Source organism: Indicator indicator, chromosome 2, assembly GCF_027791375.1.
Source record: "Indicator indicator isolate 239-I01 chromosome 2, UM_Iind_1.1, whole genome shotgun sequence".
NCBI classification, from domain to species: Eukaryota; Metazoa; Chordata; class Aves; order Piciformes; family Indicatoridae; genus Indicator; species Indicator indicator.
In genome coordinates, this window is record NC_072011.1 from 20550795 (window position 1) to 20569686 (window position 18892).

Here is an 18892-nt window from a genome sequence, read left to right on the forward strand (position 1 = left end):
ATTCCAAAAGTCCTGGCAGTCTGGGGAAGTCCCCACTGACTGGAAAAGGGGAAACATCACTCCCATTTTCAAAAAGGGTAAGAAGGAAGAACCAGGAAACTACAGGCCAGTCAGTCTCACCTCTGTGCCTGGTAAGATCATGGAGCAGATTCTCCTGGAGGCACTTCTGAGACAGAAGAATAGTGAAGAGGTGATTGGGTACAGTCAGCATGGGTTTACCAAGGGCAAATCCTGCCTGACAAACCTGGTGGACTTCTATGAACAGGTCACAACATTAATAGATGAGGGGAGAGCAACTGATGTCATCTACCTGGACCTGAGCAAAGTCTTCGACACTGTCCCACACCACATCCTGGTCTCCAAACTGGTGACACATGGGTTTGATGGGTGGACCCCGAGATGGATAAAGAACTGGCTTGATGGCCTCACCCAAAGAGTGGCTGTCAATGGCTCCATGTCCCAGTGGAGGCCAGTGACAAGCGGAGTCCCTCAGGGATCAGTCCTGGGACCAGTCTTGTTCAACATCTTTGTTGGTGACAGGGACAGTGGCATTGAGTGCACCCTCAGCAAGTTTGCTGATGACACCAAGCTGTGTGGTGCAGCAGAAACGCTGGAGGGAAGGGATGCCATCCAGAGGGACCTTGACAGGCTGGAGACGTGAGCCCATGACAACCTCATGAGGTTCAACAAGACCAAGTGCAAGGTCCTGCATCTGGGTCGAGGCAATCCCAAGCACAAATACAGGCTGGGCAGTGACTGGCTGGAAAGCAGCCCTGAGGAGAGAGACTTGGGGCTGCTGGTGGATGAGAAGCTCAACATGAGCTGTCAATGTGCACTTGCAGCCCAGAAAGCCAACCAGATCCTGGGCTGCATCAAGAGAAGCATAGCCAGCAGGTCAAGGGAGGTGATTCTCCCCCTCTACTCTGCTCTGGTGAGACCCCACCTGGAATACTGTGTCCAGTTCTGGAGCCCCTATTACAAGAGGAACATGGACATGCTGGAACATGTCCAGAGAAGGGCCACCAGGATGAGCAGAGGGCTGGAGCATCTCTCCTATGAGGACAGACTGAAAGAGTTGGGGCTGTTCAGTCTGGAGAAGAGAAGGTTCCAAGGTGACCTTATTGTGGCTTTCCAGTATCTGAAGGGGGCCTGCAATAAAGCTGGGGAGGGACTGTTTAGGATATCAGGTAGTGATAGGACTAGGGGGAATGGAATAAAGCTGGAAGTGGGGAGATTCAGACTGGACGTGAGGAAGAAGTTCTTCCCCATGAGAGTGGTGAGAGCCTGGAATGGGTTGTCCAGGGAGGTGGTTGAGGCCTGATCCCTGGAGGTTTTTAAGGCCAGGCTGGATGAGGCTCTGGCCAGCCTGATGTAGTGTGAGGTGTCCCTGCCCATGGCAGGGGGGTTGGAACTAGGTGATCCTTGTGGTCCCTTCCAACCCTGACTGATTCTATGATTCTTTACCTCACAGTTACCGGTGTAAAATAATGAAATTATAGCAGCTGCTGCTACATATGTAATATTCTAGTAAAAGCCCCATTTTTCCTGAGCGTTATTTTTGAGCAAGCAAAAAGGAGAAGGGAAAAGATCCTAATGCACACCGGCTATCAGTAAGCTCCAGTGCTGCTTGTGGCTCATGACTGCAACAAGTTTCCCTCTTGGGAACGTCTGCAATGGGGAGCAGTGCCATGTGTGCAAGCAACAGCAATACCTGGACAACAGGGATGCAGAAAGAGACCTTGGCACTGGCAGACAGAAGAGCACTCACCTTGGTCTGCAGCTGAGGGGATGTCCACTGGCAGCTCATAGTTTCTGCTCCTTCCCTCTGAAGCATGCACTGCAAGGCAGCACCCACTGCACCACTGACTCCTACCAGCAGCACCCTTTTCCCACCTGTGCAACACAAAGCCAGTCATTCGGCCACCCTCAGCTGCAAAAGCACTAGCACCAGGCTCTGCTGGCCTGCAGAGATGGGAGTTCCTACATGAGGGCCTCCCTTTACCAGGCCACCCACTATCAAAGCCCTCCAGAACAGCCAGCAAAGCATTTGACAACAGGATGGCATCCTGTGCCTGCACCACCTCAGCAGCTGTGGCATTACAGGCAACTCTTTCGGAGGCACAAATAACACAAACCACAGGTTTTAAGTTGTTTACTATTGCCTCTTTAATTTTACTAAGCAAATACTGCTCTGTTGGTTTTCTGGTATTTTATTTGCACAAATCCTTTCATTCACATTTGTTACTAAGTACATTTGTCCTGTTTACAGTTCTGTTACAGAAATTGCTATCTCAACAATAAGAATCACTCTAAGAGAGACTAAGTCTGAAGTGCTGTCTTAACCAGTACCTTCACTGGCTGTAAAGCCACTTATTTAAATCTGCCATTTAAAAGTTAGCATTTACAGAATACAACACAAAACAAACTGTTCACATCAATCAAAATTGTCTAGTGAAATCTCTAAGTGTTGCTTGCATTTCTGGTTTTGAAAACTCTGGTATCTTGGGTGGCTTCAGTGAGATTAAATCTATTGATAGCCGTAATCCCCCCCTAATCTCCAAAATCTGTAGGACTGAGACCCTTTTCTGCAAATATTACATTCAGATCTCACTGGAGCTCCTCATTAGCAGAAGTCAAATATATGTCAGATGGGAAAGCCACAAACCAGAAAACACAAGGTGAGATTACATTTGTCCTTCACTCAGGACTAAAACTGAGAAAATTAGCTAGGCTAAAATTAATGTAATAATTATGACAGAAGGTCTCACCTAAATCTTCAAGAAGCCCCATCACAGCACTTGCTGCAGGAGGAACCAGACAGTCAGAGTCATCACCACGTACCAAGCGTCCTAGGTTTACATCAGATAACCTGCAGTGGAAAAATGCAGCAACTTTTGTTAAAGAAGGAGTCTGTTTAACACAAAACCTCAGCTGCACTTGGCTAGCAGCTAATCCCAAGAGCAAACATGTCTTATGAAAGTAAATCCTTTGACAGCCATGTACTGTGGCTAACGTGTATCATCATCCCACATACCAGTTAGACAAACTGAGTCTCAGGAGAAGCCAGGAAAGGGATCTGTGAGTTAGCACAAGTAACATGAACCCACAATACACAGGCTGCTCTTCACTTGTTGCAGTGGGCTACCCACAGCTCACTGGCTGACATCTCAGTGACTGCAGTGGAACCAGACCAGCACTGCCAGAAGCAAGCGGAGCCATAGGCAATACATCCCTCTGGGCTCATGACAGCTTGCTGGGTAGAATTCAGGTGTTTCCACACTACTCTGCATTCTTGCTCATACACAAAGACACACTGAATTTTCCATTCTCTGGCAATCTCCGGTACTCCAGATAATGGAAAAGTAACTAACTTGCAAAACTTCCAGTTTGTTTTTTTTTTCCTGCCTTGAAAACTAGAGAGTAGGGGGTTACAAAAAAAAAAAAAAAGGAAAAAGAATAAATAAAATGTGTAACAGTGTGCAGCTGAGAGGAAGAAGGCTACAAAAGCAGCAAAGTGGTAACCCAAACACTTAAATTTCGTCAGTGATCTCTCCAGAGAGCAGTGCACCTCAAGACTGATTGGAAAGATGCACCAACAAGACCAAATTATTATAGCATACTCTCCCTCTGCAAAAGAGTGCTGCAAGGAAGCTAAAACCTTCTTTGCAACTTTCCCATAAATTGTTTTGTCAAAATTCTGGGATTTGCGTTCAGTCCTTAGTCACCACCAACTGTATTACGGAAGTACTGGAATACCTTAAGTATTATCAGCAAATCAGAACCTTCATTTTTCATTCCTTTGAAAAGACCATATCCTTAATATAAAGTATACATCAATTAAAAAGATAAGGATCATAATGTCTTCAGCAAAAGATTTCTCATTGATTTAGTAGTGTCTTTTGTTACTGCTCAGTAGCACAGTTAGGGACATTGATTGAGGAATACACTAATGAAAACCATAATTTGATTTTACAGAGCCATCAGCCTCACATCTGCTATTATTTCTCAGTCCTTCACTTACCCATCCACATCTTTCTCGGGTTTCACAGTGTTGAGTACCTTGCTACTATATAAGCTTTCTGGGAGGTCAAGGGCAAGGCCCTGCACATTACGATCCTCATTCAGCCTCAAAATTTCACCAATAATCTAGGAAGTTAATAAAAACATTAAAGATCAGAACAAGCTGGGGGGGGGAAGGATCTAATTAGGAGATAAAATCTCTTTTTTTTTTTTTAATTACTTTATAGACACCCTTGCTTCCTTCGCATATTACTACAACTTCTAAGTGAAAACATAATCACCCATTTTCCTTGTTTTCCATGGCTTACCAAATTAAGCCACTCTGACTCCATTCTAAATATTGTACTTAGCCAACACACTATGTGGCATTATGCTGCCCAAAGCAATTTGTCTTTCACCATTTCAAATTTCAGCAAAAGCTCAACACTAATGGCTTCAAAAGATACTTTCAGGAATATGAAGCCTTAGTTGAAACACAGTTCAAAACAGGACCAGATCTCATCCTAACAGAGAACATGGACAAAAAGTTAGCACTTTTCGTAACTCTGGAAAATCTTACTATACAAGAGAAAATTGATTTTATTAAATCAGCATATACTAACTTTCCTTCTCAAAACATGCTGATCCTAAGAGCTGACACACCTTGTGAAGAATTGTTATTTTGACAAGGCACTGTACAGAAGCTTATGAATATCAAGAACTGAACCCAGAACGACTTCAAATGTTTACATAATTGTTCATATTTGACATCTGAGGACTGTACTTCATCTCTAAAGTCCAATGCTGATCCATAAGGATACAACTCTGCTGTGACCATGAAGAATACAATGCAATAAAACGTGAAGTTTTCTCATGTGAGAAATGTCATGTAAGCATGTCTTTCCATCACATAAATAAAATCATTGTGCAATCATCACAAAGCTGTATAATTTAAATGGATTAAAAGCCAACAAAAATGTTTGTGGTTTTTTTTCCCTTAGCTAGTAACCATGCCTTCCTAAAATGCTTTTCATATGAATTATTCGATACAATTGTTAATCCTATTCGTTCCAACACTCAGTAAGCAATCAGCATTAGGCTAGGGGAATCTGGTAGGGATTAGACTGTCTGCAACGCTGAACCAAGACAGTAAGCGGTGTTAAAGCTTCCACGTTAACCAAAATCATATGAGCATGTCACTGGTACAGAAATGCCCCTTTAGTTTGCTGACTCCAGAAACAGAACCAGGCATATACCCTGTACCATTTGATAGAAATAAGGCTGGCAAAGATTCTAATAAAAAGTAAGGATGAGTGTATACAGTAGAACATGAATGTGAGAAGATCCACATTTTGCTTTAAAAATCCTGAGATACTATGAGATGTTTGGGGCCTATACAGCAATTAAAGGAAACATAGTCTGTAAATAACGTGAATCTAAAGAACTTCAAACTATATTCGTGCTTCCAGTGAAAAATAATTCAGATTTTCATTGAATTTTACTTTAATACAGCTTTCCATCATCACAGCGTTTAGAATACTTCCAACTCGTGCAGGGTAAAGGCATCCTGTATTAACTTGCCTTTACAGCACACAGGCAGTTATGGCAGAACAAAAAGTGGTATGGAGATCCCTCCCAACTTCCCAAACTAGGGAATGCAAGCTAGTGTGTGGATTTTAATAGACGGAAAAAACCCTTTTTCATAGTGAGTAAGCAGGAAAGTAAGCAAAGCATTATGAACTTTACTGAAAGTAGTTTTCTTCGAATAACAAAAGTGTCCTGCTTTTCTCTTTACATACTCAATTCAGCCACTTCCTAAGATACTACTTCAAACTAACAACAATTACTGCCACCTACCCACTATATTTTACCTATTTCCTACTGTGTTACTCAGCAGATAAAATGCATTTATGAACAGCAAAGTGTGTTTGATCTACATTTCAAAACCTCACGCTCGTTAATTGGGTAGCTGACTATTCATCATCCCCCAAACTGGACTCTTAAAATTTTTATTCTCAGCGAGTTCCTCTAAGTGTATCTGGAAGCTGCTCTTGAGACTGCACTGCAAACCAGTAGTATTTTAAAAACTAAGTGTACCGACTACAAAAGAGCACACAAAACCCACAAGCCTGCAGGATTACCAAACTCACCAAGAACAACGCGGTCAGCTGGGACTGCTAGTATCTTTTACCACACATTTTTTCACTGATTTTACTTTCAGATGCCTCATGATCATGGATATGACTATGTCTTGCTATATTTAGAACATACTCAGTACTAGTGCTCTGCCTCCAACCTCATGCTTTTGACAAGAATTCAGCTGTCTAGTGATTTCAGGTGAATGGGTTTTTTTATACATACTTGAAGCATTACATGATCAATGAATACGCAAGTAAATTCAACCCCCTCTCCCTCTAAATCAATTAATCCTTAATTTCCCTCAATACCTTAGGCAACAATCAAGTACAGTCACAAGAGTAACTGTGGGAGATAGGATACTTGTGCTGAGGGGATACCAGAAATGAAAACATTACTCTGCTGATGCTGCCTCAGCTTTCCAGGGGACAGCAGATAAGCCCATTCATTCTCTTTTTTCCCCCACACTTGTCAATAGAGGGATATTATTTGTTTTTTGAACTAAGGCAATTCCAACCCAAATTTGAGTTAATATGGATCAAAGTGATAAGGAATGTCAGGCAGAAATACAAGTTTGTTATGAAAGTGAAAAAGGAAGAGTCCTTCAGGTACTGCTGTTACCTCATCCTTGCTGCTGCCTTCAGGGAGACAGATATGAATAACACGTAGACCAACCTGAGAAGAGAAAATATTTATAATTACCAAAGGCAAATAGCTCACAATGAGTAACGAGAGTATCAGCCAAAGCTTACCTCTTTAGCAAAGTTCTTGTTTATTTCTTGAATCAAATTGTCATTATGTGCCTTGGGGAACAAAACAAAAGCTAGGTTTTAAAACAACAAATTTACATTGACAAAAGTGAGTGCACCAATACACAAGTCTAAGCAAGAAACATAATGAGGATGCCTAGGTCTATTAGTATTCAAACAAATAAAAAAGCCTAGAATTCTAAGAAAGAAGGCCATCTAACTTGCCATCGAGTGGGCAGACAAACCTGATTAAATTAGCTTGGAAAAATAATTTGCTTGAGTAAGTTACGTTCTGCACATCATGTGCTCCTGACCAGCACAGGGGACCTCTCACAGCCAGCAAGCACACAGTCATCCTTTACCTGAATAATGGCAAGTGTTGGCTCAAGCCGAGGGTTTTCTCTCTTAAGAGAGGCCAAGAATTTCTTTGCATTCTCAGTGATATTGCTGCAACACAGTAACAACAGGCAAATCTTTAGCAAAATAAACATTCCTAACATCAGTCAGCAGAAATCTATGTTAGTCAGAAATATGAATAAATACTTAAGTGCATATGCTTTTAATCATCAAAATTACTTATGGATGTAAACTGTGGAGTCTGGCATTCAGCAAGCCAGGACAGAAAACCTTAAGAGACCAGGATACCTTTGTTTTGTAGTGAAGTGCATCATTGTTCTGACATGCCCAAAACTTTATAGCTAGCCAGTGTTATTTCATGAGAAAGCTTGGCCAGCCCCACCATAGGAAGCACAGCAGGGAACCACTATCCAGAGCCCTCAGCTTAGGTGGGTCTAGGCATGTGGTGACAGAAGCAGAGGCCTTTACACCTAGGGCAGCTACAGCTAAACACAGGTATCACCAGCTCTAGGAGCAGCAAATTTGCCACTTTCATGGACGCTATTCAAAACTGTGGGCAGTAGGGAGACAGAGGAGCTCTGTCTCCTGCACTGCTGCTTTGAAAAACTGGCAGCAGCCAGGCACTGGTAATGCTTTCTGGAAAAAATATCTGGGTCAGTGGCTGCCAGGTCTTCTCTGCTACCTACTGTACATGCGTATGATACTCACCCCAGCCCTTAGGGCGGTTTCTTGCTACATCATGCCCTCCCCTTTACAGAAGCCAATGACCAATTTGTGTCAGTGCTGCAGTAGGCAAACTGTCCCAGCAGACTCCAAATGGTCCAGGAGTGGGGCGTGATCACAGAATCACAGAAACTTTCAGGTTGGAAAAGACCCTCAGGATCATCAAGTCCAACCAATAACCCTACTCTACAAAGTTCACCTCTAAACCATATTTCCCAGCCACCACATCTAAACAACCTTTAAACACAACCAGGGTTGGTGACTCTACCACCTCCCTGGGCAGCACATTCCAGTGCCTGACCACTCTTGCTGGGAAAATTTTTTTCCTAATGTCCAGTCTAAACCTACCCAGTCATAGATTGAGGCCATTCCCTCTTGTTCTATCACTAATTACCTGTGAGAAGAGACCAGCACCAGCCTCTCTACAACATCCTTTCAGGTAGTTGCACACAGCAATGAAGTCTCCCCTCAGCCTCCTCTTTTCCAAACTAAACAGCCCCAGCTCCTTCAGCTGCTTTTCATAAGACTTATTTTCCAGACCCTTGACCACCTTCCTTGCCCTCCTCTGCACCTGCTCCAGCACCTACGCATCTCTCCTGTACTGAGGTGCCCAAAGCTGGACACAATACTCAAGGTGTGGTCTCACCAGAGCTGAGTACAAGGGGACAATCACCTCCTTACTCCTGCTGGACACAGCATTTCTGATACAAGCCAGGATGCCATTGGCTTTCTTGGCCACCTGGGCACACTGCTTGCTCATATTCAGTTGCTCGTCGATTAGAACCCCCAGGTCCCTTTCTGCCAGACAGCTTTCCAGCCACACTTCCCCAAGCCTGTAGCATTGCTTGGGGTTGTTGTGACCCAAGTGCAGGACCTGGCATTTGGCCTTGTTGAAGCTCATCCCATTAACGTTGGCCCATGGATCCAATCTATCCAAGTCCCCCTGTAGAGCCTCCCTACCCTGGTGCAGATCAACACTCACACCTAACTTGGTCTAATCTGTGAACTTATTGATGACACACTCTGTATCTTCATCAAGGTCATCAATGAAGATGTTAAACAGAAATGGTCCCAACACTGAGCCCTGAGGAACATCACTTGTGACCGGCCACCAGCTGGATTTAACTCCATTGACCACCACTCTTTGGGACTGTTCGCCCAGCCAGTGCTTTATCCAGCAGAATGGGTACTCATTCCGGTGGCTGCGGGGGGGCACATTTTACCACTAGGTCCCCTTCTTAGTGAGGCATCACAAACCCCCAAAATAAACGTACCCAAAACCCAACCAGATGCACTGAGAAAGCAACCTCAAACCCTCCTGCACCTCCCCACCCCCCGCGGTTGCATCAGCAGCCGCCACCGCCTCCCTACGTGCGCCTCTTACCGCGCTGCTGCTGCTGCCGTGGCGTCGCCGCCCCGCGTCTGCCGCCCGCAAAGGCCGCGGCTGGGCGGCAGCGCGGCGAGGCGCTCAGGGGCCAGGCAGCGCCACACCACCGCTGTTCTCATCCTTGCGGCGGGATCCAACTGCACCAGCGCCGGGAAGCGGAGTGAAGTGGAGAAGAGAGACAGGGAGGTGCTCCGCGCACGGCACTTCCGCCCGCCCCTGCGCTCAGCCTCTCACGCTTCCGCTTGCCCGCGGGAGACAAACCAGAAAATCACTCCCGAACGTCATCCTCCTTCTCGCCGCCCCGACCCCAATGAACGGAACCAAAAGCTTTTGGATACTCAACATTTATTAAAAATAGTATGAAATGGTCCCTGGGAGAAGTTACACGCTAGTAGAAGTCCCTTTTTTTTCCCCCTGTTTGGCTTTATTTTTTCCCCTCCCTCCCCACTCCACTGACTGCATGAGATGCGAGCTACAACATTCTCCTAGCCACTTACACAAATCTAGGCGGGCACAGGTGAAGCACAGATTTAACTTCTATTCATATTTACAATACTTTACAACCTATATTAAATAAATACGGGCTCTGCTACACAACAGGGTCTTAAATATGTACAACATTATTTCTCAAATTTTACTAGACAAACAGGTGCTATCACAGTGGATGTGCTGACTGTAACAAGTATCCCTGTGGTACGAGCTAGTAAGTACCGTAACCAACCAGCCCCCAAAACAACAGTTCTTAGCTCCTGCAAGATACATGCTGTAAATAATTTAACCCATTCTGACAAATTCAAGTTCTTATGTCTTAGTCTACAAGTAATTAGCTGTACACTAAAAACTTCAGGTTTTCCTCATGATAACCAATGTAGTAAAACAGTTGGCTGTTCTAGAAGTACAATGCTCTGTAGCTGAGGGGAATGGTATATGGTTAGTAAAAACAAATGTTTCAATGAAACTCCTTTATTTATTGGTATGTTTAGTTTGGTACTGTTTTTATCCAGGTAATATGAACATAATTATGCACCCAAAAAAAAAAAGTGTAGACATATTTAGGTTTTCCCTCAGGTACAACGATTTCAAGTAACAGAATCCAAAGCTGTGCAACGAAGATGATGAAGGGAAGTAAATATGCATTGTATTGGAAAGCCTGTTCTTATTCTAAATGGAAGCATTTACTCTATACATTACTTGCAAAAGAATGGAATGTATTCTCATTTTTTAAGCTAGTTTTATTGTACATAAATTGGATTAGAGTCAGTCCTGGCCAGTTTAGAAAATACATATTTTATCTCTCTGTGCCAGGAATGGTCATTTTCTGCTATGGGAGATAGATACATTTCCTGGGGAAGGAGGCTTGTCAATCAACCTGCAGTATCGCTAAGCTATTCTATGGGTCAAACATACCCCAGGATTAGTATCTCACCCATGCATCTGTCCAAGCTTCATTCTCTCCTGGGGGCAGCTGACTTTGGGACTTGAACAAATGTCCTGTAGGCCACTAAGTATAAAATACAGTTACTTTGCAAACTCTCACACAGAGGCTTTCACCTGCTGGGCTCCAAGCTATAGGATACTCAAATTTTGCCTGCGTGTCACAAACACCACCATCAACAAAGGTACCAAACCCAGTCTAGTCATCTTCGGAAGCAGTGGATCTCCCCTTCTACTGCCCAAAATACTCCCCAGGCAAGGACTGTGTCACATCCGCAGGTTCACACAGAAAGCCACTACTGCCCCTACTCTACCTCCTATGCAGTTATAGAAAGTAGAAGAGGCTTCAGACGCAGATCTATCCGCCTGGCATCCCTCGCTGCAAGCACTAGGACTAGATTTTGTTTAAAACATAAGAAACCTCTTCTAAAGTAACGTAGCACACACATTGGTCCCACACACTTGGAATCTGCCTGATGAAATGGAACATGCAAAAAGTATGTGTAATGGCACATGTAGCATGTCGGTGTAATTACCAGAACCCTGCTCAGAAATCTGCACCGTTCACAGGAGCAGCTGCTCAGCTAAATGCTCCCATATGTAAGCAGAGTAATAACATGAGTATTTTGGATGCAGAATACTGGTCACCAAGTAGAAAGTCCAAATACTAAGGTTTCCACATGATAAAATGGTTTGAGAATCAAATGGCATCACAGTTGGATTGATGGTAAGAAACAAAGGATGTCACACCTAACAAGTTAAGAGATGCAAAGGTTCAACAGAAGATGTGAAGTCCACCTGCATTAAGGAACAAGATATCAAGACAGTGTGCACGTGGCCTTTTTCACTTCCAGGATTCCAAACTATTTAAAAAAATATATATATTTCATATCTATTTACAATATTAGTGTAATACAATGCCCGATTGTGTAATATTATGGAATACATGATGCCAGTACTGATTGTCCTAGTATATACTCTGTCCCAACAAGGTAGTACAGCTAGAAATTACTGAAAGCATCAGGCAAAGCTACTTGAACTGAGACACTGAAACTTCTCCCTTAAAGACTGGACAATATTCTGTTGATTAGGAGATGGTACTCTCCACAGGTAGTCATTTAGTTTATCTGAATCACTATATGCAGTCAGATATGGGGTAAGTGCCTGTTTGCTGCCAGTGGACTTTGCAGGAGTACAAGAGACAGTTTTGCTGCAGAGCATTTCAGAAGGAACAGTGTCTGCATTACACAGTTTAGGATCTGACTTCCTTGTTTGGTTCTCAGAAGTCTCCAAGTCAGACCCCTCATCTTCAGACTTTATTTCAACATAGTCATCATCATCCCCTTCTCCTTCTTCAGTATCTTTGAAATTTGAAAAGTAGTTCTGAGTGGCCATCTGTGCTGTCAGAGGGGAGGCCCTGTTCACTTTCAAGACCTTTTGAGAGTCCTGCAGAGTCACATCTGAACAGTTTTCAGGGATCTGCTTTCTCATATCAGTTCCTGTACATCCTGGAGCAATACCTGGCTTTTGAAGGGTGTTGAATCGGAAATTCCTATTCGAATGGAGCTTTCTCTTGTCCATTTCATTAGGATACACGATTGATTCTCCAGACCTGTTGACCACGATTGAGGAAGATGACTGTGACCTGCTGTATGCCTGTGGTTTTACGTTGCTTACTCTTCTCCCAAGGGAATTATAGATGTGGTCTTGATGTAAATTTTCTTTGTTTGGTTGGCTTATAATGGCACTCCACCTCTGTGCTGGGACATGTAAACGGTTAGAAATCTGAAGGGAAGGCACTGAGCCAGCTGCTGGCAACTGTCTTGAATGGCTTTTTATACCACCTTCTGTATAGGAGCTCTTGGAATTTGGGTCTTGGGATTCAGACCATGGAGAGAAGTCAGCCAGCTCGCCATTACTGTACGTAGAATTCAAAAGCCAATCTTCTGCTCTTGAGCCTTCACTGGCAGATTTGGAACCAGGAGGAGATGCAGCCACAGATGTGGAAAACCTTCCAGCTGGTGACTCCTGAGGAGTGGCCCAGGCTTCCTTTTGGACCTTAGGTGTACTTTCTCTGAAGACAATTTGGTCATAAAGCTGAGAATATTCAGCTATTCTGGCACCTAGAAAGAAGGGAGAATTAACTTAGCAGTGACAAGCAATCCATTCAAATGAGTCATGTGAAAATTAAAAAATCTCAAAATGCTTTGTATTGGCCAAGAGAAAAGTTTACAGATGTGTCAATATCTTCAACGAAGTAACATGAAACAGTGGAGGCTGGAAGAACCATGCATTGCACTGCATTTCCATGCATTGCATTGAGAAAAAGAATATTTTGTGACAGTCAACAGTAATGCAGGTCTCAATTGTAGTGCACAGTTCCAATAGTACACTTCTTGTTACATGTTAAAATGGAACAGAACATTCTGAAAATTGTCTGGTACATAAGATATTTAGAAACTTTTATAAATATTACAAGGCAGCAAGAATGGCATTCCAGTACATGGCATCCACTGGCTCCATGTCTCTATTTGTTTCAATTGACTATAGACAAAAACAGGTCCAAAACTCTTGCACATACATAACCGGCATGATATTTATTTCCAGCCTCAGCTGGACTGATCTTTCCCAACACTATCCTTCTATTTCTTCTCAATTTTATCAAGTAATGACAAAAATTGAGATGTAAAAGACTATTCATGTTAGAAAAAATATCATTTCAGTGGTAACACAGAAAATACAATATTGATACTCCGCTAACAGGTGGGGAAAAGGTGGGGAAAACTCATAATCTTCTAGTTCAGTACATGAATTTCACTGAAAGTTACTAAAAAAATATATAGTATAAAAATATTTTTAACATACCAATAGCAGGACCCCCTTGTTTCTTCTCCTCCAGAATAGCAGCAAGATCTTTGTGTTTCAGTTTTTGCTGTCTGTTAGTTGGCTGTTCCTGGTCTGGACTTTTAACTTTCAAAAGCTGGTTAGCCTTCTTAATTTTTTGACTGTATTGCCTTGCCATCATAAAAACTCTGTTCTTTGTTTTATCCACAACAGCCAAGTCATTTTCTATGCCCTCTCCGTGTGCATTGGACAGAACACTATTGGCAGGTTCATGTGGGCTGTCTACCAAAGGCATCTCGCACGAGAAGGAAGATCTGTTTAGACTCATAAAAGAGTTCTCCTTGCACGGTGTATTGTCTTCAAGCCTGAGATTAGCCTCACTTATGGTGGCAGCCCTGGGCTTCAGGGTATTTGGAAATATAGGAGTTTCTGGCAGAGAGAGAGTAGACAGCGAGTATTCTACATCTTTACTCAGTTCAGGCGTACTACCAGCATGCAGCCTGTCCTGCATATCATCTTTACAAACAGGAAAGGCTGCAAGGAGACGGTCTCTTGTCTTTTCCTCATTCTTCTTGATGTAGTTCTCCAAGTCATTCCAAATCTCATCGACTTCCTCCGAGAGTTTATCTGCTGCAGACTTATGGGACAGTGAATCTGAGTTGGAGGAGCTATCTACTAAGCTCAAATAGTCATTGTCAGTGGGAACGTGATGGTAAGGACTTTCATCTTCACTGAATTGGAGACTCTCTTCAGAAACAAACTGTCGTAGATTGTCACAACATGCGAAGTTCTTTTCTAGGCCCAGAAAACTTCTCCTTTTAGAGCATTTTAAGGGCTCACATTTAAAATTCAGTAATGGTGTTTCTGGAAGCACTATGGTGTCATAGATACTGTCTTCAACAATCCTGAGCTCATCCAAACTTGAAGTAGGTGCTTCTCTACTGAGTAGTATCTCTTCCCTACTAGCACGAATGGAGGCCCTGTTTTGATTTGCTGTCCTCTTTTTCGAAGGTGAATCTAAGCAGCTTTTGTTTTCAGCCTCATAGAGAGTATCTCTAGCAGATGTCTGGGGACCATGGTCTGTCTCCTCCCTTCTTGTCAGACCCATCAGCTTTAAGTCTTCATAGCTTATATTATCATAAACATGTTCAATATCATCAATGGTCAGCTCCTCTGAAGATTCAGGATATGCATTCATACCACTCACCTCTGCTCTCTTCGCATCCCTTCGAAAGCCACGCTCCCCTGTTTTATGCCTTGTGCTGGCTGGACACATGTTACTTTCACCAGCACTACTGGCCCGCCTAACAATTTTGTGACGAGTGGGGCTGGAAGTCTCGTTCTGATGCACTACCCCCAAGTGCCAGCTGCATGGACGCCCAGAAGAACCCCTCCTTTCTCCACCCACAGCTGAACTAGTGTTAGATGTAGAACCTGATGGTACGAACATCTGATAATCATCTTCGTCGTCTTCATTCTCATGAGGTGGGCGCCGGCTGGGAAACAATGCCTGCCTGATCTGGTGGTCAGTCCAGATGTTTCTGACAGAGGTGCTTCCCCCTAGGATATTCATGATCAGTGAGTTGCTCTGGGGTGTGTTGAATTGTCTAAGTGACTGTGGCTGTCTAGCTGTGCAGGAGAATGGAAGGTTGGTACTCAGCTGGGTTGGCTCTTCATCTGAAGGGTCCTTGGAGCTCTGTGGAGATTTGAAACACATAGTTAACATTACCCTGTCCCCTGCAATAACACAGTGATTCCCTCCATTCACAGAACTGCTATAGCACCAGCATGTCCTACAGCATGGAGTCAGGTGGAGATGGGCAGGGGGAGAAGGCTCCTTACTAGAGAGCCAGGGAGCCAGGCTACTTTGCCTCCTAATCCTTACCGTGGCCTAGGTATTACTTTTGACATTATATAACATTCTGATTCAAATACAAGACACTGGCTCATGCTCAAGCACAAGTAATTAAAGCAAATTTTTTGGCAGAAGCTAGACTTTATGCTAACTCTGCAGTTTCACAGTTGGATTAAGCTAATCTGACTCTGGATTTGTGCCACAGTTTTCTTCTCCTCCCTTTGTCTACAGTCGTAGCAGAAAGGTATGCTATGCTCTCTAGCTTATGTCACTGCAAGTTTAATTTTTTTATAGTAAGTTTTTTTTTATAGTAAGCTTTTTATAGTAAGTTTTCACCCAGTTCAGTTAGCAGATCTAATTTACAACAATGCCACATGCCTGCCAACACTAACATGAAGGATGTTGTAGATGTTCCTGGCCAGAGGTTGGGAAAAGGAGGGAAGACAATTCCTTTTGGCTTAAACCTATGCTGATTGCTTTGGTTAGTTGTGTTTGTGTTTTGTTTTTGTTTTTTTAAACCCACCCCCAAAAGAATAGTCTTTAATCATAGAATGATAGAATGGTTTGGGTTGGAAGGGACCTTAAAGATCATCTAGTTCCAACATCCCTGCCATGGAGCAGGGACACCTCCCCTGCTAGAAAAGTTGCTCAAGGCCCCATCCAGCCTGTCTGAACACTTTCAGGGTTGGCACCTCCACTTCTCTAGGCAATATGTTCCAGTGCCTCGCCACCCTCATGGGAAAGAATTTCTTGCTATGTCTAATGTAAATCTAGCTTCTTCCATTTTGAAGCCATTACCCCTTGCATCCTGTCACTACTTGCCTTTGTAAAAAGCTTGTCTTCAGCTATCCTGTAGACCCCCTTCAAATACTGAAAGGCTGCTATAAGGTCTCCCTCAAGCTTTCTCTTCTGCACACTGAACAATCCAACTCTCTCAGCCTCTCTTCACAGGAGAGGTGCTCCAGCCCTCTGTTCCTCTTTGTGGCCCTCCTGTGGACCCACTCCTGACAGTTCCATGTCCTTCTGTGCTGGGGGCTGCAGAGCTGGGCACACTGTTCCAGGTAGGTTCTCATGGGAACATCACCTCCCTTGACCTGCTAGCTGAGGTCAGCATATTCATCATACAGATTAATATTTCAATTATATGAATATTAATGCATGATATAAGTAGAAGATTAGTTATCTGTCTGCCTAGGAAAAATACAGATTTCTTTGATATGTCTAAGTAGGAGTAAAATAATAATTATATACCTGCGTATCACACTTATTGAGATTAACACTTCTCCGTTTTTCAACGTTTTCAGCAGCTTGACTATTAAGTCTTTTTCTTCCTCCTTTTGATTTCTGCAGTGGGTTTTGCTGCACTCCCTGTAATTTAAAAAAGGCACAAAGGAGAGATAATAAAAGCTACATTTTTGGGGTACAGTTTTGTTCAGAAAAGTTCCTAGCAGCTACAGAAGGTCAGGCATCCACAAAATGCTCATGAGCAGCCACAGCACTGCCACAAGAATGACTGAGAGCCTAGAAAACGTTTTTTAGGATAACCAAATAAATTCTATCAATCTATACAACTTGTCTGAAGAGGCTGAAAGCAGAACTTGAGGGCTTAATGTTGCATCTGGAGTTACAACAGAAGAAGGTGGTCACAGAAAAAAAATCAACTTTCAAAGATTTGTTTTGTTTCAAAAAGGGAAGAGGATAGCCTCACTATCACTCATAGTCTTGAAAACCAGGAGGAGGTCTCAGCTGAAAAATATGCTGTCATCTAACCTCTATGGAAAAAAACACTCAACCAACACAACATCCCTGCCTCCACCACCAAAAAACCCCAAACCAACAAACAGAAGGCCAGAAAGTTATGTGTTGGACAGTGCTGAAATTAACTCAGAGCAAAGGGCACAGATGATGGGAACACAGAGAATCTGAGATTGTTGCCACAACTAGGATTAAACACTATGCTACTATTATATATTTTTGTAGTGATATTCTTTTGCACTTACTCATTCTTTTGTACTTATTCATGTCAGGAAGACAGAGAATTGCAAGACACTACACTACACTGATATAAGATACAATTTTTATCAAATTTTACAATGCAAATTATGTAATTTCAAAGAGAAAAATGCAAGGTAAGACTCAAAAGGAGTTTCAGTAACAGAGTTTGGATAATTCACAATAAATGGACCACACCAGGATATGACCTCAGCATCAACTAAACCAAACTGAAAATGTACATTATCTAAATATAGTCACATTTCAAAACTAGAGTTCCAGTCTTTCAGAAATACTACACATGTGGAAATGTGCAGAGTGGGGAAAACTATCACCTGTACAGCAATAACAGATAGAGATTCTCATTTTCAGAAATCCTACTCGCAAATTCTCCTGTTAAAGTTCACATGTTCCTAGCACATCACACATGGCTGTGTCTGAATCTTAACTTAATATTCAAGTCCTTGTTTGGAGACCTGAAGGCTCTGTCTCTAAAAAGGCCTGTGAAGTATGAGCTGAAGAAGCAAGGAAAGGTCAGTTGTGTGCAACAGGTAAAAGCAATAGCTTTATTTCAGAATTAGGCTTGAGGACTGTAAAGGACTAAGTAAAATCTCTTTCAAGTAATGGGGATTTCTTCCTCTGTATACAGGGTAATATTACATCTCTATTAAAATGCAAGAGAGTATTGCGTGAGGTGTAAATAAAAATATTTCTAAGGAGAGAAATTTTTAAACACTTGTAACATATTCCTGCCTCCTTGCTGGTTTGCAGATAATTTGAATACCTCTTTTATTCTCCTAAATAAAAAAGGATTTTATTTCTTCCCTTCTTACCTGCTTTTCGTTTCCCTTCTTTTATGTCTTACCTGTTCAGACTCTTCTTCATCATCAGCATCGATCTGTTCCGTAGCAGAAGTCTGAAGAGTTTCATCCTGATCACTGCTGTAGGCTGGCTCAATGGACTCTTGAAATTGGCTTTCCAGCCCACTGGGCTCCAATGGACCCTTTCTTCTAGAATTCAGCAAAGCTTCATTTGATCCTAGTTTGGTGGCTTGAGATAACAGGGCTCCTTCAATACTGATTCGCTTTAAAAAAACCACCACAAAACTTTGATTAGAAGTTTACAGAGATGATATATTTCAGTAAGACTCTGGTTTACTAACAGGCAATGTTCCAGGTACATTCAGTTAGCTGCACTACAATAAGATTTATAAAGAAAGGAGTAGAATAATCAGTACTTTTTTACAGAGTATTTAGAAGTAAAAAATAAATGCAAAAACCCCCACCTCAGTCACGGAATTCAGTGTTATGGCATCCCAAAGAAGCCACACCTAATGTACCCTGTTTGTAAATCTTGTAAAAAATACCACTTAAAATTCCACCCCAAATAAAACCTTAGGATCTGAAATTCAGCATG

The 18892-nt window shown here is 42.7% G+C and overlaps 2 protein-coding genes across 6 annotated transcripts in view; both read right to left on the bottom strand.

Moving 5' to 3' along the window:
• Positions 1 to 9470, bottom strand: part of MTHFD1L (methylenetetrahydrofolate dehydrogenase (NADP+ dependent) 1 like) — a 148378-nt gene extending 138908 nt beyond the window's left edge. Inside the window, exons 1-7 of the mRNA XM_054399312.1 lie at positions 9349 to 9470; positions 7247 to 7331; positions 6888 to 6938; positions 6757 to 6810; positions 4022 to 4146; positions 2769 to 2869; positions 1769 to 1893 (exon numbers count right to left, since the gene is read on the bottom strand). Of these exons, the coding sequence (XP_054255287.1) occupies positions 1769 to 1893; positions 2769 to 2869; positions 4022 to 4146; positions 6757 to 6810; positions 6888 to 6938; positions 7247 to 7331; positions 9349 to 9470 (663 nt within the window). The remainder of the gene's footprint in view (positions 1 to 1768; positions 1894 to 2768; positions 2870 to 4021; positions 4147 to 6756; positions 6811 to 6887; positions 6939 to 7246; positions 7332 to 9348) is intronic.
• Positions 9471 to 11627: 2157 nt separating this feature from the next.
• Positions 11628 to 18892, bottom strand: part of PLEKHG1 (pleckstrin homology and RhoGEF domain containing G1) — a 43343-nt gene continuing 36078 nt past the window's right edge. For 3 of the 5 annotated variants that reach the window (XM_054395097.1, XM_054395081.1, XM_054395072.1), the window contains 3 exons: positions 15688 to 15699; positions 13651 to 15258; positions 11628 to 12908 (listed from right to left, as the gene is read on the bottom strand). In XM_054395097.1, the coding sequence (XP_054251072.1) occupies positions 11806 to 12908; positions 13651 to 15258; positions 15688 to 15699 (2723 nt within the window). In that variant the 3' untranslated portion in view covers positions 11628 to 11805. Of the gene's footprint in view, positions 12909 to 13650; positions 15326 to 15687; positions 15700 to 16735; positions 16853 to 18341; positions 18561 to 18892 lie in introns of all 5 variants that reach the window. The other 2 variants (XM_054395088.1, XM_054395064.1) reach the window with 2 other exon arrangements.